General features: G+C 49.6%; 1 protein-coding gene across 1 annotated transcript; it reads left to right on the top strand.

Moving 5' to 3' along the window:
* On the top strand, nt 1–24,079 carry Ca6 (carbonic anhydrase 6). The gene is made up of 10 exons (XM_047565158.1): nt 1–154; nt 3,250–3,283; nt 4,088–4,222; nt 6,797–6,979; nt 12,059–12,207; nt 12,898–12,990; nt 15,772–15,841; nt 19,301–19,458; nt 21,431–21,554; nt 23,667–24,079. The coding sequence occupies exons 3-10, from the start codon at nt 4,150–4,152 to the stop codon at nt 23,765–23,767; spliced, it is 951 nt and encodes a 316-aa protein (XP_047421114.1). The 5' UTR covers nt 1–154; nt 3,250–3,283; nt 4,088–4,149; the 3' UTR covers nt 23,768–24,079.
* Nucleotides 24,080–26,371: the final 2,292 nt, after the last annotated feature.

The raw sequence follows: 26,371 nt of genomic DNA, 5'->3' as shown, positions 1-26,371 counted from the left end.
GGACTACATTAAAGGGATACCAGCACAACTCTGGCCTCCTCCCAGAAGCAGCCGGTGCGGGTGCAGGAAAGGCACGCAGAGCCTCCAACCCCAGCCACCGGACACGGCGAGATTGCCTGGGAGGCGTCTAGGGATGTTGATGGCAGGCTGAGCTGTAAGTATTTCTCGGCGTTTGGGTCCTGTATTACTTGGACCTAAATTAACAGTAGAGAAGAGATTTACTCCATTTTTTTGCTGTTGTTGTTTGTTTGTTTTTGTACCAGGGATTGAACCCAGTGGAGCTTAACCACTGAGCCACATCCCCAACCCTTTATTTAAATTTTTTTTAAAATTTTTTTTATTTTGAGGCAGGGTCTCACAAAGTTGCTTAGGGCTTAAGTTGCTGAGGCTGACCTCAAACTTGTGATCCTCCTGCCTCAGCCTCTGGGACTATAAGGCATGTGCCACCATGCTCAGCTTACTCCAGGTTTTGGAATGGATGTTTTTCCGTGTGGGTTATGGATACCCAGCAAGGAGGTGGTGGTGGTATGATGGAGGCTAACACCTGCCAGCAGACAGTCCTGTGCAGCTGGCGCAGAATTCTAGGAGGACACCTGAGGCTGGAGATCTTCTCTAAGATGAGGAGTTCATCAGCAGGGACCCTGGAAAGAGTGCCAGCAAGGGGGTCCCAGAGGATTTGGGGCTAGATATGGCTGGATATTCTGCAAATAGCCTATCTCAGAGGATACATTGGTTACACTGATGCTTCTCTGCCATAGACGCAGCCGAGGGAAAGGAAATATATATCTTCTGAGTAATAAAAAGGCATCTTAGGATCTGGGTACTTCGGTAACGGCCATCTTCACTCTTGTACATGGAATCATGACTCTGGGGTCTGGTCAAACAATCAGAGCAAGCAGGGTGCCAGGACAGGGTGGTAAAGGGACAACCCGAGAGAGGCAACAGCAGGTGGCCTACATCAGAAACCCAAAAAAGCATACGGATGACAGCTTCTGCCAGCCAGCCCTTCCTGGGAGCCTTCTAGACCCCCCACAACCTGCCAGCTACAGGTCAACTCCAGGCAGAGCAAAGGACTCTCGGCTCCTGCTATGGCACTGGGTCTGGCTTCTGCTGTGCTTGTCATGGCCTGGCCTTAGGGACGGTAGTAATCGGAACGTCACCTGTGAACATACAAGTGCATTCCTGTAATAACTGAGCAAGCTAGATCCCTGCCCCCAATGTCTGATATAAGAAATTTAAAAACTTGGCAGTTGGGCCTCATCTCACATAGAACTCCGTACTTGGCCATGGGCTCCGGGAACATCGACATATTGTCGTACCTGGTGATAACTGATGTTCACATGAGTCGTTGAGAAACGTCAGTAACATTTCCCTTCAAGTCAGGAAAGCAGGCAGAAGTGCAAATGTTTTGATGTTTTGACCCAAAGTGGATCAAACATCTTGGTGCTCATGGAGGACGGAGCCCGGTGGCAGTCTCCCTGTGCGGGGTGACTCCTTCCTGGGGATCCCAGACAACCAGCACTCCTGCCCTGTAACTTAGGGTCACACATGCAGCAGGTCCACCCTCCTGTGCTGTCCCTTGGAAGCCTGTGCACTGGCTGACCTGTGCTGGTCAGCCGGCCAGCGCCAGCCCTCCCTCCTGCCCTGCAGGCCTTGCGAGGTGCAGCTGGTGGAACCCAGGAAAACAAAGGCTCCTTTCTCACTTCTGACCTTCCGTCGTGATGACAATGAAATGCATGTCAGCTTTTAACAGATAGCCCTTCAAACCTGGGTGCTCGGGCAAGGAGCACAGAGTAAACACCAGCCCAGAGGATGGGAATGTGGCTGGAGGAAGGCAGAAGGAAGTTCAGAGTTGAAACTCACGTGCACACACATGAAACAAACAACGTGCCTCATTAATTCAAGGAGGAAGAAGTTTCATGTTCACAGACGATGGAAAATTTTGGGGTCAAAGAAGACAATGAGTCAGAAGTTAGGCAATGAAATTAACATTTCTTGATTCTGCATGGATCATGTCATTGGGAGTATGCTGTTCAGAAGAGGGAGGGGAACTTGTCTCTGCTACTGCGCCTCATTAGTAGATGGTTCATCTATTCCCAAAGCCTCCCTGATTGGTCACTTTATTAACTTAATTACTCCCTTTGACACCTGTGCTCAACATCAGCCAACTGCCCTAGTTAGTGGCCTATCCAGGCTCTTGCCTGAGGCGGAGTCATGGAGTAGCCAGGACAGACCTCAGACTGCTGGGTGGGTAGGTTGCAGTGGGCTGTAGCCCGTACGGACTGCAAGGATCCATGTGGGCGATGGAAGCACCAGGGTCTCCAGGGAACCCAGAGTGTCAACCCAGGGCAGCAGAGCCCAGCAACCATCCGCCTCCTCTGGCTCCCAAGGTCCCTTCCTCCTCTCTCTCTGTACAGCCTTCCCTGCGCCTGTGGCTCAGCTCATTCTTGGAGCTCTGTCCCTCCCCATGCCCGGGCTCCCTGGGCACGTGTGGGTCCATCCAGCTTGCAGACTTGTCGGCTTCCATTGCCGAGTGACCCGTTGGTGTTGGTCCATCTGCACGGCCCCGCCATCTCTGTTCCCAATGCAGAATCCCAAGAAAAGAAATCAGTTTGTGTTTTTCTGCCATTCTGAGGTCAAGGTCCCTGGCTTGCCTAAGGTTCATTGGTATCCTTATGCTCCCTAGCAGAGCGAGGCTTGTGGGGTCTACAAGGTGGCCCTTTCTGTGGGCTGGGGCCTCAGTAGGGGCAAGACTGACTTAGCAAAGACCGTGACATGGCCAAGTTCCGTGAACCAGAGGCCGAGTCAGTTCTTCCTCTTGTTCCCTTGTTAACTAGCGGGGTGACGGTCACGTCTTTGCCTATACGACTGGGGGTCTGAACAGATAATAATGCCACTTGCCACACACTGGACTCCGCTCTGAGACTATGTACAGATTACCGTGGAATCCCCAGGAGGGAGGGGCTGACATCGGCTCCTTCGCAGATGGGAGACAGGCACAGGGCGCTTGGGAACTTGCTACGTGGCAGAGCTGGCACTGAACGCTGCTGGTCTCCTTGGAACCCTTGCTCTTGACTTTGCTTCCTCGGAGCTTCCTTCAGCTCTTGAGCTTTAGGAATCGGAGTTTTCAGCAGGATCTTTGCAGCACTGACGATCCCGGGTTAGATGGCAACGGGGAGGCCTTGGGGACTCTCGGGGCTCCCGGGTTCCCTCTGTGCCCCTGGTGATGCTGCTGTTTTGCCTTTGCAGCTTTTCTCGGACTCCCGGACGCGAGAGTGATGAGGTAACTGAGGCGGGAAGGGGCTTGCTCTCTGCCAGAACAGTGGCCCTTCACTTTGTGCTCTCTGAAGGGCATGGGAAGCGCTGGCGGGTCAGCAGGCCCGACGGCCAGCGTCTCTCCTTCCGCAGCCAAGTGCAGGCTGGAGGATTAGGCCAGCCATCGATCCAGCTGATGGCCTTGGGCTTGTCCCAGTTCACTGCCACTGTCAGACGGGGTCCTGGGAAATGCGCACCCTCACGCACACACTGTGACCCAAAGGCTTGCGTGAAGCCACTCCTGAGCCAGGCCCCAGGGTCCGCTGCGGGTCTAAGGGGAGAATGGCGCATCCCAGCCTCTGGCTGGGTCCTCTATCCTGTTCACATGTGGGATGCCAGGCCACTTCCCCAGGCACCTGGCTAAGGACAGTCATATAAATCTGCAGTGGTGGCTTGAGTCCATTCTGAGACAGCCAGGAAATACCATCTGGAATCTGGCAGAATTTTGGGGCCCCTGTCAGTCCCCTCGGAAGCCAGGAGAAAGGGCAGAGGAAGTGCCATCGGTCAGGAGGAGCCCGGGCTTCCTGCTGCTTGGTGCCATGGCCCTGGCCACCTGGGGAGTGTTCCCTCCTCCACAATGGCTGCACTGTGTGCCTTCAAGTGGATTTCCTAAGTTGAACAACCAACTTGGACCTGACAATGCCTGGGGAGGGGATCAGGTGTGTGCACACGGAACCAAGTCAGAAGGGCATTGTGGGGAGGGTGTTATTGTTTTAATGGGTGCAGCAAAGGGCGGATCGGCCAGCTGGATGTGGTAAATTGTTATTTACAGTTTCTGAGCTTTTAAAAGAAGAGCTTCCCCGGAATCTGTCCTGCTTCCAGACCTACAGCATCATGAGGGCTCTGGTGACCCTAGTGTCCCTGCTCCTCCTGGGCGCTCAGGCCCAGCATGACTGGTCCTACAAAGGTAAGCTGCCACCCCTGTGGGTTCCATGGGTTCCCCTCACACCGAGGAAGGGAGTCCCCTCTTCTGGAGGGTGGCAGCCACACCAGGCATTTTGGGGCTGGATGGCAAGGTAGCCTACCCACCTTCGGTGTGGTTCCTCTGGTGGGGTCCACTCACTGTGGGTTCAGACCTTCTCATGTCTCCCAGTGAGTGGAGAACAAAGTGACCTGAAACTTCCTTGAAGAAAAAAGGAAATAACATCCCCCTGCTCCAACCCCTGGTTCCCTTGTAGGCTCTGGGCTTAAAAACCCTTTCCACCCATGGTGCTGGTGGGTTGGAGGGTCCACTCGCTGTCTCTGATTGTAAAACCACTTGCTTTACTGGTCTGTGAAGTGGAGGACGAAGCTCTCAGAAAGGACTCCCCAACCTCACAGAGGGTGCTGCGGGTTGCCGAGAGCTCCCGCCTCTTGGAAATGTCCTCATACGCAGATTACTCAGAGCACCTGGACTCCACCAGCACCCATTTACCTTCGGAAGCCCTCCAGGCTGCCAAACGAGATCTAAAATGTGAAATTTTAAATCCTGGCATCTGGCATAGGTTCTGTCTCACTTGTGAGCCAAACAAAGAAGCCCGTGTCCTTGGGGTTTGTGGACACTGGATCCCCTCATGTGACCTCCTGAGGCCTCCTGAGGAGACCTCCTGGCTGCATCCCTGTTCTCTGTACTGAACCAGGGAATGGGGTCCAGGGGAGGCCTGCAGCTGGGGCCGGTGCAGGAGCAGAGGTGTTACAAGCCTGAGCCAGCTCTGCACAGTCCACCTGCCTCCGACGATAGGGACAGGCATTCCAGGGGATGAGTCCTTTTGAGACAAGGGCAACAGAATCATGAACATTCTAGAGGTGCTCATAGAGTGGAGCTTCAGAGGGCCAGTTCCAACCAAGCACCCTGTCCTTGAGAGGGGAGAATCCCAAGTCCCTGCCTTGAAGACTTTGGGGTCTGTGATTCACCTGGCTGGTGGCTCTAGGAATGGTTCAGAGGTGAAGGAAGAAAGGGGATTGGACCATAAGGATCCTGTCGCCCCCAACCCCACCAGGCTCAGCCAGCTTCTGTGAATGTGGGGGTAGATTTTAAGGGTTTTGTAGGAATACTTGTGAACTGTCCCAGTATTGCTAGGAACCCAGGGTCGAGCATTGATTCAGGAAGGCTGTGCTAGAGGCTTCTGTTTGTGTCTCAGCTTTCTGCCTCTAAGAAAGGGTTGTTATGGGGATTTTTTTTTTTTTTGGTCTTTTCTAATTTGGTGCTGGGGGTAGAACCCAGGCTTCCCGCATGTGAGGAAAGTGCTTTACCACTGAGCTATATCCCAGCCCTAGGAAAGAATTGTTCAAAATTGTTTTGAATTATTAAATAGTGAAGAACAGAGAAGTAAAGAACAGACTTCTCTACCGATTATAAACCATGAAGCTAGGAGAGGCCCCAACTCAAACACCATTTTAAAAACAAGCTATGACAAAACCACACAACTCTCCTGAAGCGGCGAGGAGGGGTTGGACCTCAACTGCAAATGAGTGAAACAAAGACACTCAGTTCTTTGGGGGCTAAATCACTCATAATTAACAATTGCTCTTCATTACTCTGGCCCCTGATTATTATTTGTAGTATTAGGGTGTGGTTCCAGGGATTAAGCTCAGGGGTGCTCTCCCACTGAGCTACATCCTTATCCCTTTTTATTTTTTATTTTCAAACAGGATCTTGCTTAGTTGTTAAAACTGGTCTCAAGCTTGCAGTCACCTCCTGATAATTCTCCTGCCTCAGCCTCCCCAGTCTCTGGGATTATAGCTGTGCCTGTGATTATTAACCATCTCCAGAAAGATAACTTTCCTTACACTAATTTTTTTTCTTTTTTTTTTTGAGAGGTCCCACCATGTTGTCCAGGCTGGTCTCCTGGGCTCAAGCCATCCTCCTGCCTAAGCCTCCTGAGTAGCTGGGACTATCCACACATTCCACCACGCTGGGCTTTATATTTTTTAAGTAAACATGCCAGGTGCCCCTTGGACCAGATGCTTCCTTAGTTGCCCTGAATCCTTGGGTGTAGTCGCCTAGGTGGTCCTGACCATCCTGGGAGCCCACGAGAGGGTGTGGAGCATGAAAAGTGGCGGGGTTCCCTCAGCACAGGGAGTGGAGGGGTCCTGTCGGGAGCTTGGAAGGAACTGCGCCATTCAGAGGAAACAAGGAGACCCCCTCCAGAAGTCAGCACAGTGACACGCAGCCAAGTTCCCTCTTGTGCATTTATTAGTTGCAAATAAAGCAAAGGAGCGGGGAAGCAGCTCTGCAGAAAAGACCATCAATGTTTTTAAAACACCAAGTCTTGTTTCCGAGCCAGTAGTTGCAATAGGAAAGTTAGAGGTTTGTCTCAAAGTCCCCCCAAAACGAAGTCCTGGAAGGCGACTTAGTTCCCTCCCCACCTGGTCTCCTTCTGGAGGTCCCGCTTCTGCTTTCTGGAAGGTGGCCCTTGGGGTCCCCTCAGAAGGCCTTGGCAGCTGGCCCGGTGGGGTGCTGCAGGGGGCCGATCCTTGAACCTGCTCTCTCCTGTCTCAGAGGGGGGCCTGGAAGAAGAGCTCTGGCCGCAGGAATACCCGGCCTGTGGGGGACACAGGCAGTCCCCCATTGACCTGCAGCAGAACCAGGTGCGTTTCAACCCGGCCTTGAGGCCGCTGAACCTGACCGGTTACCAGGAGGACCGCCTGGGCCAGTTTCCCATGATCAACAATGGCCACACAGGTAAGGCGGGCAGGTGGGAGGCAGGCGGGGGCCTCCTGACAAGCACACCGGCTGGGAGTGGCACTTGGGGACCTGGAATGCAGCCTTGGCGCTGGGGACCTCGGACATGAGGGTTGGCGGTGCCAAGTGGAGCCCGAGCCCCCGGTGACTCCCCTGGTTCCCCGGGGCAACTGTCTGGGGGGGATTCCCCGCTGGCCTCCTCATGCCCCATTACTGTCCCCAGAGCACATTCTCACCCAGCCAGAAGAACCGGGAGGGGCGGCTCTGCTGCAGGCGCCGCGCTCCCTGCCTCTGCTCATCCGCCCTGGCCTTCCACCGTGCCTCTCTCAGCTCACTGTTTCTCAGAGGGTTAGAAAGAGCGCTCATCTCTGCGCTTGTTAGGACGCAGGTGAAGGGCGGTGGGAGAGCCCGGCCTTGCGGAGCTGCCTCAGGGTCCCTCCGGCAGCTGTCAGACCCAGGCTTTGCTTGGCAGCCTGTCCCCCTGACTCTCCCGAGGGCCCGTCTCCCCTGAGCCTCACAAAGACCCCAGGAGGGGCATTTTGGTGGGAAACCTGAGAACCCAGGAGGCCAGGTTCACTCCAGGTCACGCAGTCTCTGATGGCCGGGCAGCCCAGCAGCCCAGATGTCTGATTCCTCAGTCACATCCTTCTCGGTACCCCCACCGGGTTCTAGGTTGGGCCACTTTGCCCCCTACGCACAGGTGTGTGTTTCATAGTTGAGAAAATAAAACCCGTTGTCCTTAGGGGGCTAGCGAAATGGAGAATGATGTCGTGTCTGCAAAGTGGCCTCAGGTATATGTGACCTGGGTCACTGAAATCTATGAATAATGAATGAATCCCCGCCATGGAACCCAAGACCTTGTGCACGCTGGGCAAGCACGCTACCACTGAGCTGCAATTGCAATATGTTCTTTCTTTCTCCCTCCCCTCCCACCCTCCCTTTCTTTCTTTCGAGACAGACTGGCCTCATACTACTTGGCCACCTGAGTAACTGGGACTATAGGGGTACCTAACACACTTGGCACCCCGGTATTTTTGATGTGCAGTATTTTGTAAGTTTTTTCTTATAATTTATCTTTTGAATCTATTTGGTTATATTCATTACAATCGATTATAATTTTTCAGCAAGCTGCAAGCACATTCAGGAATTCTGAAGAAAATGGCTAACGTACGAACAGCAAATCTAATAAACTTAAAATTTTTTTTTAGTTGTAGATGGACACAGTACCTTTATTTTAGTTATTTATTTTTTATGTGCTGCTGAGGATCAAACCCAGTGCCTCACACGTGCCAGGCAAGCACTCTACTACTGAGCTACAACCCCAGCCCTCCAATGAATTCTTTTTAAAAATATTTTTTTAGATGTTGACAGACCTTTATTTTATTCATTTAATTATATGTGGTGCCGAGAATCGAACCCAGTGCCTCACACTTGCTAGGCAAGCGCTCCACCACTGAGTCACAACCCCAGCCGCTCTAATGAATCATGATGAACAATAAACTTGGTGATAAGTCAACATGATGAAATTAAACATTTGTTAGTTATGATTTAAACTATCATTGTTTCATGTTATCATCTATTTTTACTAGACTATTTTTAAAAATTGAGCAGAAAACAGAATTTCTTCTCTCTCTCTCTTTTTTTTTTTTTTTTTTTTTTTGCTGTTGGGGATTGAACCCAGGGCTGCTCTACCACTGTGTTACACCCCCAGCCCTTTTTAAATTTTGAGACAGGGTTTCACTTAGTCCTGAGGCTGGCCTCAAACTTGTGATCCTTCTGCCTCAGCCTCCAGGTCGTGGGAATGCAGGCCTGCATCACCCAGCTCATCCTTCCTTCTCCTAACCCCTGGCAACCACGAATCTTTTTACTGTCACATAGTTCTGCCTTTTACAGAAGGTCACATTGCAGTTGGAGTCACGTAGTATATGGCCTTGCAGATTGACTTCTCGTACTTAGTTCCGCATATTGGGAGCTCATTTCCTTTTAGCACTGAATGATATTCCCTTGTCTAGACATACCACATTCTCCTGTGTCTGCTTACCTGTTGGAGGACATCTCACTTAATCTCAGGTCTAGACAATTGTTAATAAATCTGCTGTAAAATCCGAGTGCAGGTTTCTGTGCAGACACAAGCTTCCCGCTTGCGTGGGTAAATGCCAAGGCACACGATTGCAGGATGACCTGGGAAGAGCTTGTTTAGCTCGTCAGACACTGTCTCCTATTCTGGTGGGTGTAGTGGCGCCTCCTGGCTGTGCTCATTTACAGTTCCCTGGCGATCAATGATCTTGAGCAGCTTTTCATGTGCACATTTACCAACCGCACGTCTTCTTTGATGAGGTGTCTGCTCAGGGCTTTTGTCCATCATTAAATCAGGTTTTTCATTTTCTCATTGTTGAGTTCTAAAAGTTCTTTGTGTGCATTTTGGATAATAACTTCATTTTTTGAGGTGCTGGGGATTGAACCCAGGGACCTGTGCTTGCGAGGCAAGCACCTTACCAACTGATCTACATCTCCAACACAATAATAATCCTTTTAATAACCCTTTTAGATCGGTTTGCAAAGATTTTCTCCTGGTCTATGTCGTTTTCTCTGACCAGTGGCTTTTTGCAAAGCAGAAGTTTTAAATTTTAACAGAATGTGGTTCATCAATAATTTATTTCATAGATTGTGCCTTTGTATTTAAAATGTCATCTCAGGCTGGGATGCAGCTCAGTGGTAGAGCACTTGCCTAGCATGTGTGAGGCCCTGAGTTCCATCCCAGCACTTAAAAATAAGTCATCACTATTCTCAAGATCACCTGAATTTCATCCTAAGAGTTTATTAATTTTGCATTTTACATTTAGGTGTGTGGAACATTCTGAGTTGATTTTGGGGAAGGGTGTAAGATCTGTGTCTAGTTTTTGTATTTTTTTTTAAACAGATGTCTAGTACCAGTGCAATTTGTTGAAAAAAGGCTCTCTTTGCTGTGTTGTCTTGCAGTCATTTTATTTCTTTATTAAAGATAAATTGACTGAAGCTGAGCATAAAGTGCACAATTACAGTCCCCACTACCTGGGAGGCTGAGGCAGGAGAATGACTTGAGCCCAGATCAGAACAGTCCCTTCTACCCCCTGCCCCCAAAGAAAGAAAGAGAGAAAGAGAAGAAAGAAAGAAATGAGTTGCTGGATTTGTTTATTCTTCCAACAGAACACTGACTTGACTACTGTAGCTTTATTAGAAGTCTTAAAGTTAGATAATGCTCCAATTTTTTTCTCTTTTAATATTGCATTGACTATTCTGGGTCTTTTACTTCACCACATAAACCTTATTATCAGTTTTCCAATGTCCATAAAGTAACTTGCTAGGATTTTGATTTGCTTTGCTTTGAATCTATAGGCCAAGTTGGGAAGAACTGACATTTTAACAATATTGATTCTTCCTGTCCATGAACATGGAATATCCATTGACTTCTTTGATGTCTTTCCTCAGAGTTTTGTGGTTTTCCTAATATAGATCTATTTTGTTAGATTTTTCTTGTCTGATGAGAAATTGGTTAGATTCATTCCCCATGAAGGGGAATATCCTCTTCTGGAAGCTGAATCCTTTTGCAGAATCCGAAAGGTTTAGCAAGTTGGTTTTCAGGGACAGAAACCAACTGTCGGCCTCATCTTTTTATAGGCACAGCCCCAAGCTCGCTCAGAATTACTGCTCCTTCCCCCTGGCCTGTGCAGGCTGGTCAGTGGAACTTCAGCTCTGAGACAGTCTGTCTCCTGAAAACTGTGTTTTGGGGAAACATAATTTTCAGGATCTCTTATTGCTCACGTGGGGCCAACTCATCTGGAAGCTCTGGCCTGGCCTCGGCTCCCACATCCTGTCTGCTGTCAGCACTGCCGACTTTGTCACCTCCTTTTAAAGACTTCCATTCTTTTCTTATGGATATTCATTTTGAGTCTGGCCAAGTTTCAAGCTCTGCAAAGGGCCTGTTAAAATCCTTGACCCAGTTCCTGCATCACAACCCACCACATTATGAGTTTAATCAGACTCCCAGCTCCTTTGGATAGGAAGGAGGAAGGGGCATCTCATTTAGGCATCTCAAACCCTAACGTTTGCTCTTTAAGAAGACTTACTCCTTCGCAGCCACCTTCTCCGACTTCAAACAGCAAGACTGGCTAACAGGATGAACACCTCCTGCCCCTTCCAAGTCCTGATCACATCCTAACACATTTTTCTTAGTCTCTCTCTGGTCTTTTCATCCCCAAAGACAACGTTTCTCCCAAGGTCAGAGCCAGGGAAATGAACAACGGCAGCTGTTGACCAGGAGTGGCTTCCCCACAGGAAGTGAAGGATGAGAGGCAAGAGGAATCTGGAAGAACCACTTATTTTTTTTTTTACTGGCAAGAACCTAATGTTTTAGTCATGGTCAAGTTAAACCCCTCAGGAACTCCGGAGTTCCTGGCTTGCTGGGGAGCTTGATCTCTTGTCTTCTGAAGACAAAATGAGCCACATATAGTGACTGGTTGGAGATGGGGCTCCAGATGCTCAGATCTGCCCCAGCTCTGCTCCTGCCTGTTGAGCTGTGTGACCAAGCAAGTTTCCACCTCCCTGGGCTGGCTTCCTTGTCCATCCTCAGGGATGGCCCTTAGCTGGGCCAACTCGAGAAGGCTGTGTGGGGTGAGCATTTCAACACGTCATGAAAAGGAGAGTGACCTCAACTTGGCCTCACCCTGGGTGGTAAAATGAACCAAAGCAGCCCCCGGAGGTCCCACTTCCTGTTTCTACATCTGTGCAAATTCCAAAATTTGCCGGAGGTGGAGAATGGAATTCTGGTTTCACACCCATCAGCTATATTTTTGGGTGGCTTTTCCCTTCTCTAGGGCCAATGAGCTGGACCTGCCTCTGCCTGGTCCTGAGTGGAAGGTGTCCTGGCCATCTGGACCTCACCCTCTGTCCTGTGTGCCACTGCCCCTCCTGTTCGGGGACCCTGTGCCAAGCATTCTAAGCGCTTATGCCCCTGGCTTGGCCTGGTGGGGAGAGCTACCTAGCCTGAGGCTGAGCCACCCACTTACACCTGCCCTGCCCCTGCCTGGTTGTCTCTTCCAGTGCAGATCAGCCTGCCTCCCACCATGCGCATGACGGCCCCCGACGGCACAGAGTACGTCGCAAAGCAGATGCACTACCACTGGGGCGGCGCGTCCTCAGAGGTCAGCGGCTCCGAGCACACCGTTGACGGGATCAGGCATGTGATCGAGGTGTGTGAGGACCCCAGTGTCCTCTGGTCTTCATGCTCCTTGCCCCCCCCCCTTTTGTTTCACTAAAATAGCCACCGGACTTGGTGCAGTGGTGGCAGTGAAGTCACTCCGTGGCTGAGTTTATTTTTCACTCATTCAGCAACTCTCGACTGATGGCTGGTTTGTACAGGGGGGTCAAGCAGGGTCCCTGCCCTCGCTGGCCTCGCAGCATGGAGTTGACAGCCCTCAGGCTGAGGCAGCTCTGTTTCAGCTGGATTTCTCCACGTTAGCTGCTCTCTTTTTGGCCTGGATTCATCCTTAGGATGATTGCAGGGCTTCAGTGGCCTCCTGGGGCAAGAGGGCTGATTTTGCTGCTCCTAAAATCTCCAGAGACCTCAGGAGGACCCAGGGTCCCCATATGGTCCCGCTAGCTTCTGCCCACTTATTTGCCTGGAGGAAGGGGGTCAGGGAAATACCCTCCAGCTGCCATCTTCCCGGAGTCCACTCATGCTCTTTCCATTCCTGGAGGTGTTTCTGGTCTTACTAGATGGGCTCAGATCCCTGGTGGTAGGAGAGGAGGGCAGAGTTGTTTGTGCGGGACAGCCTGTGGCCTCATACGGAGCATCTCTCTATTCTCTTCCTTCGCTGGAAACCTGAAGTGTTTGAAACCTGTCTGAACTGCTCTCGACTTGCCCTCTCTTACCCCCGCAGATTCACGTCGTCCACTACAATGCTAAATACGAGAGCTACGACATAGCCAAAGAGGTGTCGGATGGTCTGGCTGTCCTGGCGGCCTTCGTGGAGGTAGGCAGGGACTGCGCCTGGGGGTCTGCAGCCAGTCTCAGGCTGTGTCCAGCAGGGCTGTGTCTAGAGGAGGGGCGCCTTCCTCAGGCTCCATCCTCTCCTGTGCTCAGTCCTGGGGAGGGCTGACCCAGTGCGAGATGGCCATCCTTCCAGCCCTGCTCACTCCTTCTGCGTATCAACCTTGGAAAGCTGGGACAAGCTGGCTTACAAGACCTGGACTCCACTGGAGGGTCGAGTGGACATGCACTGGTCTATAGGGCAAGGGGAAGCCTCCAACCCAACCAGTCAGAGGCAACACCTCTGCATTTCTAGGAAAGTCCAGAGGTGGGATGTAGGGCCAGGTGGCCAGAAGTGACCCGGAATAGAATTCCCCAAAAGTCACTACCGAAGTGGATAAAGTTGTGAACAAAAAACCCAAACCTTTCTACAGCACCACAAAAACCAGAAAGCAAAATAAACACCAAAGACGCGCAGTCATTTCAGTCCTCTGGAAACGGGCTACAGACAAACAACAAATTAAGGCATTTATTCATGGAAAATGGTTGAAATTTTAAGTCAGGACAGTAAGTGTCCGTGGACTTCTCACCTGGGGCTGTTCCCATCCCCACCACCAGCCAGGTTTTCTTATCAAGGCTGGTCAGGAAAACCAGCAGTTTGCTGCCTTGGTTTGAGCTGAGAGTTCAAAACCCAAGCTCAGGAGCATGGTAGCAGTCCCAGTTAGAATGAGACCAGTCAGGAATATACAGGGGACACAGAAGGGCAACACAAGGACCCCCCCAGGGCCTGGTGGAAATTAAAAGCTGAAGCCCACGTGGGAGCCAATGAACGGTGACTGTGCCTCCCGGCCCACACACAGATCCACCAATCGGGGTGCAAGTCTTAGGGTTCAAGGGGCTGAACACAATCTCTGCCTGGATCCTTGACTGGCCATGAATGTCAGCTGCTCCTAGGTGGCTCCTAGGAATTCAGGCTGAGCAACAAAAATTATATTTAAAAATGAGCAGAGACACCAGTTGCAATATACTGCCAGAGAGGCTATCCTGCAGATTCAGCATAGGCAAATTACTGAACACACACACACACACACACACACAAACACAAAACCCTCAGGACAATTAGAAAAAAACCCAGAATTCAGATTTGCTGCTACATATTTTCTAAAATGTTCAATTTTCAAAAAAAACATTGGGCATACAAAGAAAAAGGAAAATATAATGTTAGGAAAGAGGGAAAACAAAACAAAGAAAACAATCAATAGAAATGGGTTGAGTGGACTCAGAGTAGTTAGTAAATAGTACTTTGAAGTAAGTTTATTCAAAGAATTAAAGAAAACCATGTTCAAAGAATTAAAGGAAAATATTATGACAATAACTCAAAAAGGAAATTTCAGTAGAGAAACAGAAACTATAAAAACACACCAAATGGAAAGTCTAGAATTGAAAAGCACAATAAACAAAATGGCAAAAGGAATCATTAGACTGGCTCAAAGTAGACTTCAGGCAGCAGAAGAATCAACACAACTGAAGACAGAGCAAGAAACGATCCAGTCTGAAGAACAGAAACAAGAGAGATGAACAGAATCTTACAGACTCATAGGGACAAAAATCAAGCATAATCAAGCAGGAAAAAAATGTTTGAGGAGACAATGCCAAAAATTTCTCATATTTGATGAGAAATATTAATTTACGAATCCAAGAAACTCAACAAACTGCAAGCCTGGTAAACACCTAGACCCATAAAAACCAAAGGGCTAGAAGCTACAAGAAAAATAGGACTCATTATATGTAGGGCAATGAAAGTCCAATTAATGTCTGACTTCTTTTTAAGTCATCGTAAGGCAAGGAAATGACTGTCAGTCAAGAATTCTCTGTCCCAACTAAACCACCTTTAAAAATGAAGGTGAAATAAGGACAGTCCCAGATAAACAAGAACCAAGACAAGTGCTAGCAGACCTGACTTGTTAAAGGAAGTCCTCTGGTCAAGAGGAAATGACACCAGACAGTAACTCCAATCCACAGACACAAATGGAGAGAGTCAGGAATGGTAGGTACAGGGGGCGAGTACCCATAAAGACCGTATGCTTTTGTCTGCTTTTAGTTTCTTTTTAAGAACCCACAGCAGGGTGCTGTGGCTCATGCCTGTAATCCCAGTGCCTCGGGAGGCTGAGGCAGGAGGATCTCGGGTTCAAAGTCGGCCTTGGCAATTTAGCAAGGCGCTAAGCAACTCAGTGAGACCCTGTCTCTAAATATAAAATAAAAAAGGGCTGGGGAATGTGGCTCAGTGGTTGTGCACCCTTGAGCACCTTGAGTTCAATCCACAGAACAAAACAAACAAACAAACAAATCAAAAACACAGGATTGTTTACAGCGATAGTCACACCATGGCATTGTTGGGTGTATGACGTCTGTATATACAGTTTACATGACAGAAGTTGAAGCAAGGATGGGGGAGAAATACAACCCTGTTGGAGCAAAGGGGCTGTTTTACTAGAATCAAGTCAGCCTTAGCCCGACGTGGACTGTCATCGGGTCTACCTTGTCACTAGAGCAAGCAGTAAGAAGATTGCTAAAAATGGCGAAATAGGACACTGAAGGTACTTGTTTAACACAAAAGAGGGCGGTCAGTGTGGAGCAGAGGAGCAGAAAGGCACGGGCCGGCCCGGCGTCCGCCCCACCTGCTCCCTCTGCTCTGCCTCAACTGGAGAACCAGACGGCTGGACTCCTGGGGGTGGAGCCCTGGGTCCCGGCCCTGCTGTGGCTCACGGCTCTGTGTCTCCCCCAGATCCAGGAGTACGCGGAGAACACCTACTACACCAACTTCATCAACCACTTGGCCAACGTCAGGTACACAGGTAAGGGACCCCAGGAGCAGCCTCTGAGGGAGGAGCAAGGAGGCAAGGAGCGGGAGTGTGAGGTGGGCGGGGGGAGAAGGGAGACCCTGGCGGGAGGCCGCGAGCCCTCCGAGGGAGCCAGGCCCTAGCCTCCCGAGGTCACGTGTCCAGGGACTTCTGTGGTTGGCTCAGGCGGGGGCACCTCTGAGACACCTGTTCATAAACCCCACTTGTCCATTCCCATGACTGGACGCTCTGGGTGGCTGGCAGGCCACATCCTAGCTTCAGTGCCTCTCTCCTCTGGCCCCATCTGGCAGGGACAGTCTTGGTCCCCAGAGGGAGATGCTCCACGTTGAGCTGAGTCTGAGTGAAGCCCCCTGGCGTCCCGGGGGTCTTCTTCCCCTCTGTCTCTGGGAGGAGAGCTCTTCTCGGTCACCGCCCACTCTCAGGGCTGACCCCCGACCTGGGGCCATAACCGAGTCAGCTCTGAAGCCTCGACCTCACGCATGCTCTGGCCACCCCTCCTGGCCTCCCAGCTGGCTACCTCACCCCCACCGCCCCCCAGGCAACCCATCTGACCTGAGTCCTCCAGGCCTGGCCTCCACGTCCACACTGCTGGCCACCCCTCAGGTCCTCCCACCTCCCTACCTGTGCGACCCCATGACCATCCCACGCAGGTGTCTTCAACCCCTTGACACCCCTCAACAACCACACAAGGCCTTCAGGGTCTGCTCCCTCCACGCCAGACACCCCGGCTGAGCCCACGCCCACCCCTGCCACTCAGCGCCCCCGCGTCCTGGGTGTGGCTGATGCGCACCTGCAGACGTCTGAGCGGTAGCTGCACATATGGACCGACACCCCCAGAAACCCTAAGACACAACTCTGGGTGCTCCCCCCTCCGTCTCCAGATTACCGTTTCCCTCCTTCTCCCCTCTGGCAGCCCCTGTGCCCCGGCCTCTCACCTCCTGGACGAGGCAGAAACCTGTCCGCTTCTTAGCCCACCTGCATGGGGATTGAGCCCCCCGTCCCCTCTTCTGTTGCAGTGAATGAAAAGTGCCTGCTCCGGCCCAAGGCCCCCTCACCCGGGCGCCGCCAGCCCCTCTCAGGGCCCGCTGTCCTCTGTCTTCTCCTGCATGGCGTACCCTCCGTGAGGGCGTCCGCTCAGCCCAGGAATCTGTGCGGCTGCTTCCCCCTCACAACCCCAGGCAGTCCCGCAGATTCCACCCAGACTCCAGCTCCCCTTGAAAGGGCGTCTCCGTCTGCTCTCCTTTCTGGCCCACTGCACCTGAGCTGGCTTCTCTCTCCACGGAGCCAGCTGAGGTCACCCCTGGTGTCTCACCTCCTGGCAATTCCCCTCCTCTTCTCTTACTGGACGTTGGAAGTGATGCTCAGTGACACCCAGCTGGCTGGCTGCGCTGGGCCCCTGCCCCTATTAGCTATTTTTTTCTTTCTTTTGACACTGGGAATTGAACCCAAGGTGCTCCACCCCTGAGCCACAGCCCCAGGCCTTGGTGATTTATTCTGAGCCACAGTCTCTTCTATCGCCCAGGCTGACCTTGAACTTGTGATCCTTTTGCCTCAGCCCCCCGAGTGGCAGGGATTACGGCATGTGCCCCCGTGCCCCGCTCTGGCTCTGCTTTCTTGTCCTCCACTGGCTCCCGCTCTAACTAGTGGAGAGAGCCTTAAGTCTGTCTTCTCGTGGTGACCTTGGTCCCAGGCTGTGGACTTCAGAAGTCTGTCTTGTCCTCCAGGCAGTGACAAGGTGGATGGATGCGAGAATTTCCTGGCTACATTCCCACCGCCTTCTGGGCCAGTCCCTGAGCTGACTCTTTCTGCCATTAAAAGGCATAAAAGTACTCAGGCCAAGTGGGACAAGACCCCCTTCAAATCCCTGTTGCTCTGATGGTCTCATCCTGAACTCAGGGGCTCAGCGTCCTGTTTTGTTTTGGGGTGCTGGGGATGGAACCCAGGGCCTCGTGCATGCTAGGGCTGTGCGCTACCACCGAGCGACATCTGCAGCCCCCAGCGTCCTTGACCTGAGCAGCAAGTGACGTCCTAGGTACAGCCATGGGTGTGGGCATTGTGGAGGCTTCAGGCTCCCCGAGGAAGAGCTGGTCTCCTGCACTGAGCCTGTGGCTGAACCCAGTCCCATGGGACAGGGCAGGAACAGCTCAGGACCAGATTCCAGCACCCAGACCCCTCTGGGCTCCAACTCTGCTTTCCAGCCTCCGCCTACTTCTGAACGAGCCTGTGCCAAGGGTTTCCTTTTTTTTTAAATTTTAAAAATTGGTTCTAATTAGTCATATATGACAGTAGAATTCATTTATTCACTTTGATATATCATACATAAATGGAGTATAGTTTCTCCATGTTGTAGGATCACATTGGTCATGCAGCCATATATGTACACAAGGTAATAATGTCTCTGTCTTTCTACTGTTCTTCCTATCCCCATACCCCCCTCTTTGTTTCCCTCTACCTAAAGTAACCCTATTGTTCCCTAGCACCACCCCCTTATTGTGAATTAGCAGCCAAGTATCAGAGAAAACATTTAGTCTTTTTTTTGGGGGGGGAGTGGATTGGCTTTTTTCATTTAGCATGATATTCTCTAGCTCCATCCATTTACCTGCAAATACCATAATTTCATTCTTCTTTAAGACTGAGTAATATTCCATTGTGTTTATGTGCCACATTTTCTTTATTCATTCATCTGCTGAAGGGCATCTAGGTTGGTTTCAAAATTTAGCTATTGTGAGTTGAACTGCTATGAACATTGATGTGGCTGTATCACTGTAGTATGCTGATTTTAAGTCCTTTGGGTATAGACCAAGGAGTGGGATGACTGGATCAAATGGTGGGTCCATTCCAAGTTTTCTGAGGAATTTCCATACTGCTTTTCCAGAATGATGCACCAATTTGCATTCCCAAGATGCCAAGGGGTTTTGTTCTTTCCTTGAGGGCACTTTCCCAGAAACCTCTGAGCACTAATCTGTTTCTCTCATTTATTGTAACATGTGTCCTCTGTCCTAACAGTGACAACAAGATGACGGCTACACCCTTAAGCACATCCTTGTGGGCTGGTCACTGCCAGCCACTTTGTAAACATTGTTCTCTATTGATTATTCCCTGTTCTTATTTTTTGTGGTGCTGGGGATGAAACCCGGGCTTTGTGCATGCTGGGCAAGAGCTCTACCACTGAGCTACACCCTCAGTCAAATTATGGCCTTTTTACAGAGAAGAAACAGCTCTAGAGTGAGCACCCAACTAAAGCCACCCAGTCAGGAGGAGGTATCTGAGTGCATCTGTCCCCAAAGCCTGCTCTTAACTCCTTCCAGAAGCAGTGGAATGAGGAGTGTGTCTCAATCACTGGGTTCCATGCGCCTGAGCTCCAGTCAGGACACCTGAACCTGGTGTGGTCTGAGCCCGAGCTGTCCTCCTGGGGCAGCGAGCTTCCTCATGCCCCTTTCCTGCCTGTCTTAGGACAAATCACAACTCTGCGAGGCCTCGACATTCTGGACATGCTGCCCAGGGACCTCCAGCACTACTACAGCTATGAGGGGTCACTCACCACCCCGCCCTGCACGGAGAACGTCCACTGGTTTGTGCTGGCAGATTCCGTCAAGCTCTCCAGGTCTCAGGTAATGCCCGGCTTCTTTTGGTCGGTTTCACCCATTGGTGACCTCGTTAACAAGAGCGTCCCCAGAACCTCAGCTGGTGCCAACTCCTGGGGCTCCTGTGGCATTTGCCTGTTCCAGACTGCTGTGTCTCCCCTGTGTGACCAGGGTGGTCTCATGAGTGCTGTGGCAGAGGCTCAGGGCAGACAGAGGCCTCAGGGGATCCAAGAACTTGGTGGTCGAGGTGTCGAAAGGACTGGAGCCTGATGCAAGTCTGGGAGAGTCGCACAGGGAGGGTAATGATTCCTGAGTGCTGCTGTCAGCCGGCACTGTCCTGGGTCCGCGTGCAGCTTCCATTCAAACAGCGGAAATAGCTTTATGAAAGGATTCCTCCCTGTTGAGCTCTTTATCAAGAGCTTGGAGGAGAATTACCATGCCTGGTTTATTTATTTTTTTATTTAATTTTTTATTTTTTGGCCCCAGCAGCTTAGTTCAGGCAAATAATAAACATTTCTTGAGTTGAATAAATGAATAGATACATGTTACTGAAGCTGCCGGGCAAAGCTACTCTTCCCTTCTGAGTGACCAAAGAAACAAAGATTTCTTTCTTTTAAACTTTGCATTTCCCTATTCCATGGGACAGTCCAACTCAAGGACCACCCTCCACAAAGGTTGCTAACCAGCCTGGAAGGGCCCCCAGATACCCGAATGTCAATTATTTCTGTAAAAATTAAGTTTAAATCTAGATCTAAGAATTTCCACAAAAGTCAGTGGAATTTAGCTCAATTAAAATAAATCACACTTGGACTGGGGATGGAGCTCAGTGGTGGAGCCCTGTTTAGTGTGTGAGGCCTTGGGTTTGAACGCCAATACTGGGAAAAAAAAATCTCACAACATACAGGAAAAACACATCAGTGAAGGTCAGTGAAGGTCAGCAGAATCAGAACTACAAAGATTTCAGACAGTAGAATTATCAGATTATTTATGTAACATGTTTCACATGTATAAAGAAATATAAAGGTTTATGTGTGAGGAAAAGATAAAAAATGTATAATATGGCTGACCAGACTTAAAACAATACAATTTGGATTTTAAATAGAGTGAAAAAATAGTAACTGAAATTAATCTAATGAATGAATTTAGCCTTATGTTAGATATAGTTCAAGAGAGAATTAGTCAATTGGAAAGCAGAGCTGAGAACATGATCTAGATTGCCACACAAAGCAAAAAAGAAATGGAAACATGAGAAAGAAGTTAAAAGACATGAAAACACAGTGGAAAAGTCTAACTAAAATTTTTAGAAGGGAGACAAAATAGGAAAACACACACACACACACACACACACACACACACACACAATCTGAAGAAACATTGACTGACAATTTTCCAAAAGTTAGAGAACACTAAGTTATACATTCAAGAATCCTGAGGAGTCAATTAAAAACACACACATACAAGAAACACTTTCCCAAACACATCACAGTGAAACCATGAAACATCAAAGACAAACACTTAAAATTCAATGAGACAGAGAAAACACTTCTCATAAAAAGTATCATTAGACCCAGGGCTGATTCAGCACAGGAACCGTGATGTCAGGAGGCACTGAAATCATACTTTGAAATGGTGGAGGGAAATGAATGATCAACCGAGGATCGTGCATGCAGCAAAAACGCCTTTCAGGGATGTAGACAAAACAGATATTTTCAGAAAAACAAAAATTGATCTTGCCACTTGGTGTTTTTCTGTTTAGTTCTTTCCTTTCTACTATTCACTAGATATTCAGAAAAAGACTAGGAGAGAGTGTGTGTTGGAAGAATGAGTGGCTAGAGGAACTCTGGAGCCAGGCTTGGCACCTGGCACCCAGGGCCGCCTCTGGCCTTGAGATTCTGAGATCACGGAACCGCTTTGCAAATCAAAGCTCTGGTCCAGCCGCTGACTCAGTGCTTCAGAATTTCTGGGTGCCCCTTCCGTAATCCCTGTGCGCTGCCTGCAGGTGTGGAAGCTGGAGAACTCCTTACTGAACTATCAGAACGAGACCCTGCACAACGACTACCGCAGGACCCAGCCCCTGCACCACAGGGTGGTGGAAGCCAACTTCCGGTCCTTCCCTAATCAGCGTGAGTGACAGCAACGCTCATTGGATTTTTTTTTTTTTTTTCAATTTGAAGACTCCTGTTTTCCTCGCTTTTCTTTTCTTTTGCTGGTGGTGGGGTGTCTCTTCTGGCAATAGTAAGGGAAGGAGAGTCACCTCCAGGCTGGAGGCTCAGAGGGACCCACATGCACAGGCCTTAGGAGGAGGGTGACACTTTGCTGCCTCAGCCCGGGCAGAGGTGCCATTTGAGAGCAGAGGAGTGACGACTGCAGGATTTGTCCCCTGCTGGTCTTGGCTCCAGTGGGTAGGTGGCCCCAATGGCCAGGAGCTCTTGTGTGAGGGCAGGCTCACGTCCCGTTATCAGCCCAGCTGGACAGGCTTCCCGCGGGCCTCTCTCCTCACCTGTCTTCTGAACCCACCCAGCTCCCTCATCATCCTCTCCACGTCGTTAAGTGGACCATGTGTTGTTCTCGACCTCTGCTTGGGGACCAGGCACCAGACTGCAGGGCGCTGGGACAGGCAGGAGCTGTCCCGCTGCCTCCGCCGGCCCCTCCGCCTTACCATCTTTATCTGGTCTCTGTGCAGTTGTGGTGAAGCGCACCCCTTCTCTGGATTTGTTGTCTTCCTAATCTACTTCTATGACCCGTTCCCGATAGCTCTATGTTCTCTAGTACCTATGTTACCTGTTCGATGTTACTCCGACTTTACATATGGCTTTCAAAACTTTAAAGTCGGGCTGGGGTTGTGGCTCAGTGGTGGAGCACTTGCCTAGCATGGGTGAGGCACTGGGTTTGGTCCTCAGTGACACATAAAAATAAATGAATAAAATAAAGGCATTGCATCCATCTACAACTAAAAAAATATTTAAAAAAACTTTAAAATTTCCATGCTTCTGCTCACATACACACACATTAAGTCCCGTCTGTACTTTTCTTCCCATCTTTCCTTCCTGGGTCATGGATTGTTTTCTTCAGTATCTGTTTGCCCTTCCAGTTCAAGACTGACAGAGAAAGAAATGATGGCAGCTATAATTGCAATTTCCCCTGTGTTATATTACATAAGATCATTTCCCTTCCCATAGGACAGCCTCTTCCACAGGTCCCATTGCTGCCAGGCTGAGCAAAGGGAGGGTGGACCCACTGACCTATCTCTTTGCTATAAATTTTGCCAGATTCCCTGTTTTCCTGGTAAAATGTTCACTGTTCTTGCAACAGGCACCCAGAGACCACATGGTGTCCCAGATGCCCCATCTCAAGAGCTGCTTCCACAGGTCACCCCACTTGTCCCCATGAGGGGACTCAGATGACCTGGATGCCCATCCTAGATGAACCCCAAACTCCATCTTCCACTTGCTGCATGTCCCTGTGGTCCTCCCTTCTGAGGCTTGGTGTTCAGGCTCAGTGCTTACTCCCCAAAGATAGTAGGCGGGCTTCTCCCTCCCTGATGGCCGTGGGTCTGCATCAGGGCTCCCTTCTGACAACGGACAAAGAACTGGGCACCATCTTGCTCTGCCTTCCTTGGACTCAGGTTTTTAGGTAGCAGAGATTGGCTCTAGTCAACCTAGTCATGTGACTTGCGATATATCAGAGTTCTGTGGATTCCTCCCCAGCTGGGCTAATACAATCAACCCATCCTGGACGGATGGCCCGAGGAACTAGGCTCAGTTATAGAGACAAGACAATGAACTTGTCTGTCAGAAGACACCTGCAGGCCCTTGGGCAAGGCTACTCAGTGGCCCAGGAGAAACCAAGGTGTGACCCACCCACAAGGGTGTGACCACTTCCACCTGTCACCCCATTGATTCTGGGGTTTTGTGAGCTTAACATTAGACACAGTGAAGATGCTTGAAGCCAATGAAAAGGGAATATGGATCAAATAAGTAATAAGGGATCAACAGTACTTCCCTTAAATACACAGAGGGCAGCCTGGGCTGGAGCACCGGCAGCGTGTGGAGCATGCATGAGGTCCTGGGTTTGATCCCTAGCACAGGGGAGAGAAGGGTGGGAGAGAGAGGGGGGGTGGGAGAGAGACAGACAGGCGGGCAGTGGTGTCTGGATGGCCTGCATTCTCTTTCTGTGACAACCTTCCAAGTTTTGACCTTTCTAAACTAACTCTTCTTTTATTGAATGTATTCTAGGCTCTGAGTTCAAGTTTTACCTAAACGAGATCAATGACAACCTCGAGTACTTGGTAAGAAATCTTGAACTGAGGAAAGTGAAGGGAAGAAACCGACATTAGCCAGTTGGAAGCAGCAGCTAGTGCGGGAAGGGTGAACTTTCACTGTGCTTTCGCTGCTTATCTCCAAGAAATCCTGCTCCCCTTGTTGAATTTTTTATTTAAATGCCAGAAACCTTGAATGAAAGGAAGTGAGATGTTCAAATGGACAAGAACAGATTCAATTTACACATTACCAAAGACAATTGATTGGAATAGAAATTTGAGAGATGAGCCCTAATCTCTTTTCAATCATTCACTTTCATCTAAATTACAGATCACTCTGAACTTCCTTTTAGCATTTAGATATAATAAAATTATTTTGGAAATTTGTCATTTTAAAATATTTCTTTTCTGTTCCATTGTATCACTTCAAATATCCCTTCTTTGTCCTTTTCCAAGGGTCACAGATGAGGGGACAGAGATTAAGGTGGGAAGGATTACCAGGACTAAGATTAGGACAAAAGAAAAGGGATTTTTATGATATTTTGTGGGGGGGGTCTCAGCCATGTCCCATGTGGATAAGAAAAGGGTTAATTGCCGGAGGAGGATGTTGGCTGTTTATCAGTCAATTACCCCAAAATTTAATGAATAAACACACAAAAGTCAACACTCTTTTTAAGTGAGAGGGGTCGTGACGGGTCTGGCCACCCCAGCTCTGGCCTCTAACAACCTGGAGTAGCCCAACTCTCTTTTATTTATAGACAGACACACAGGTAAAGGGGGCCGAGACTGGGAGGAGCTGTGATGGACAGGATAGGGTGGACTTAGGAGAGCCATTCTCTTCGGGGAAGTAGATAGGGGACCGTCTGATTCTGCTAAATAAGGGTGGCTTCCCACAATATTTTAGGCCAGGAAACAAGAATTGATCTAAGATTACAGGAATCATGTCAAAAAGACTCTGGGGCCTGGGGCTGCAGCTCAGTGGTGGAGCACTTGCCTAGCATGTGTGAGGCCCTGGGTTTGATTCTCAGCACCACATATAAATAAAATAAAATAAAGGTTTATCAAGAACTTAAAAAATTAAAAAAAAGAAAAAGACACTGGAGCTGGTTGTGGTGGTGCACACCTGTAATTTCAGGGACTCGGGAGGCTGAGGCAGGAGGATCGCAAGTTTGAGGCCAGCCTGAGCAATTTAGAGAGACCCTGTCTCAAAATAAAATACATAAAGGGCTAGAGATATATCTTGATGGTAGAGCACCCTTGGGTACAAGCCCCAGTACAAAAGAAATACAACCCCAAGACACTGGGGTCACCTTGAAGGGGTTCCTGGGACAACGTATCCATCCAAAGCAACAATGTCAGAAAAAGAAACTTAACTGCAACGGATGGATGAAAACACCAAATATATCAGTTCAGGCTGGGGTGCAGCTCGGTGGCAGAGTTGGCCCAGCATGTGTGATGCCTGCGGTCAATCCCCAGCACCGGAAGAAGCAGAAGAACCAAATGAGTTCATTTAAAAAGTTGAAAGGATGAAGTTCCTTGTTTCCCGCTGGGGTGGGGTGGGGGAGGGGGAGGGAAAGGAAACTCATTGGTCAATTTTGCAGGTTGCTGGGAAGCAATTTATTATCCTGCAAATTAGCAAATAGAAGGAAAGAATCAAGTATGGGTCCCATCTTACCCGTTCAAACTCTATTCCCAAGCGATTTCATAGTTGGCTGTATTAGTTTCCTGCGGCTGCCAAAATCAAGTGGCCACAAACCTAATTACATCTGCAAAGACGTTTTTTCAAAGAAGGCCGCATTCATAGGTTCTGGGTGGCCCTACCATCTTCTGTTGGTGAGCTTAACTTGGTCCTAGAGGAATTCCAGTTAATCAATTCCAAAGACATCATTTTGCAACCTCAGTGAAATAATGGCCCAGGGGATGGCTGGTTCCGGACACCAACAGGTGAAGACCGATGGGATAATGAAGTTACATTACAGTGAATGGATCAGGCTGACAAGCTCAGGAAACACTGAACGCTGTTAACATCGCCAGCGAAGCCAGCTGATGACATAGGCTTCAGGGTTTGGAGGAAGGTGTGGTTCACCACAAAGAAGTGAGCTGGAAGGAGACAAGGCTTTTCTGTCTTCTCTCTCTTCACACTGAACTCTGAGTACCTAAGATGAAGAGCTGGCACTGAAGGTGCTCAGTGAGTGGAAGAGTGTCCAGACTATCTAAAGAAATCCCAGCCAGGTGCAGAGGTGCACACCTGAAATCCCAGTGGCTTGGGAGGCTGAGGCAGGATCCCAAGTTCAAGGCCAGCCTCAGCAACTTAGCAAGGCCCTAGGCAACTTGGCAAGACCCTGTCTCAAAATAAAAAATAAAAAGGGCTGGGGATGTGGCTCAGTGGTTAAGCGCCCTGTGTTCAATCCCCAGTACCAAAAAAAAAAAGAGAGAAATTCTAAAAACCAGTGTTGACCAACTACCAAAGAGGAAAGCCTTAAAGAGGGAGGAACTGACAGCATATTGGAGGAGAAACAGAAATGATCTGTAAGTTCATGATAAGACTCCATGTCACCAGTAACCAAGGAGACACTCTTTTACGACCCCAGGTGGTGCTTCCGAGGATCTGGGCCAACCCTCTTCCAGCTCCATCAGGGTTAAACAGGTCCAACTGCCCAGGTGCATCCATTTGGTAATCCC

This window comes from Sciurus carolinensis, chromosome 1, assembly GCF_902686445.1.
Source record: "Sciurus carolinensis chromosome 1, mSciCar1.2, whole genome shotgun sequence".
Classification (NCBI taxonomy): domain Eukaryota; kingdom Metazoa; phylum Chordata; class Mammalia; order Rodentia; family Sciuridae; genus Sciurus; species Sciurus carolinensis.
The sequence above is the reverse complement of the archived record's forward strand: the minus strand, read 5'-3'. Positions and strand labels throughout refer to the sequence as shown.

Bases quoted from the DNA above. Each gene is read 5' to 3' on its own strand.
- Ca6 (XM_047565158.1), top strand. From the start codon at position 4,150: ATGAGGGCTCTGGTGACCCTAGTGTCCCTGCTCCTCCTGGGCGCTCAG. The intron at 6,980-12,058 runs GTAAGGCGGGCA...TGTCTCTTCCAG, and splicing joins GATCAACAATGGCCACACAG to TGCAGATCAGCCTGCCTCCC. The intron at 12,208-12,897 runs GTGTGTGAGGAC...TTACCCCCGCAG, and splicing joins GGATCAGGCATGTGATCGAG to ATTCACGTCGTCCACTACAA.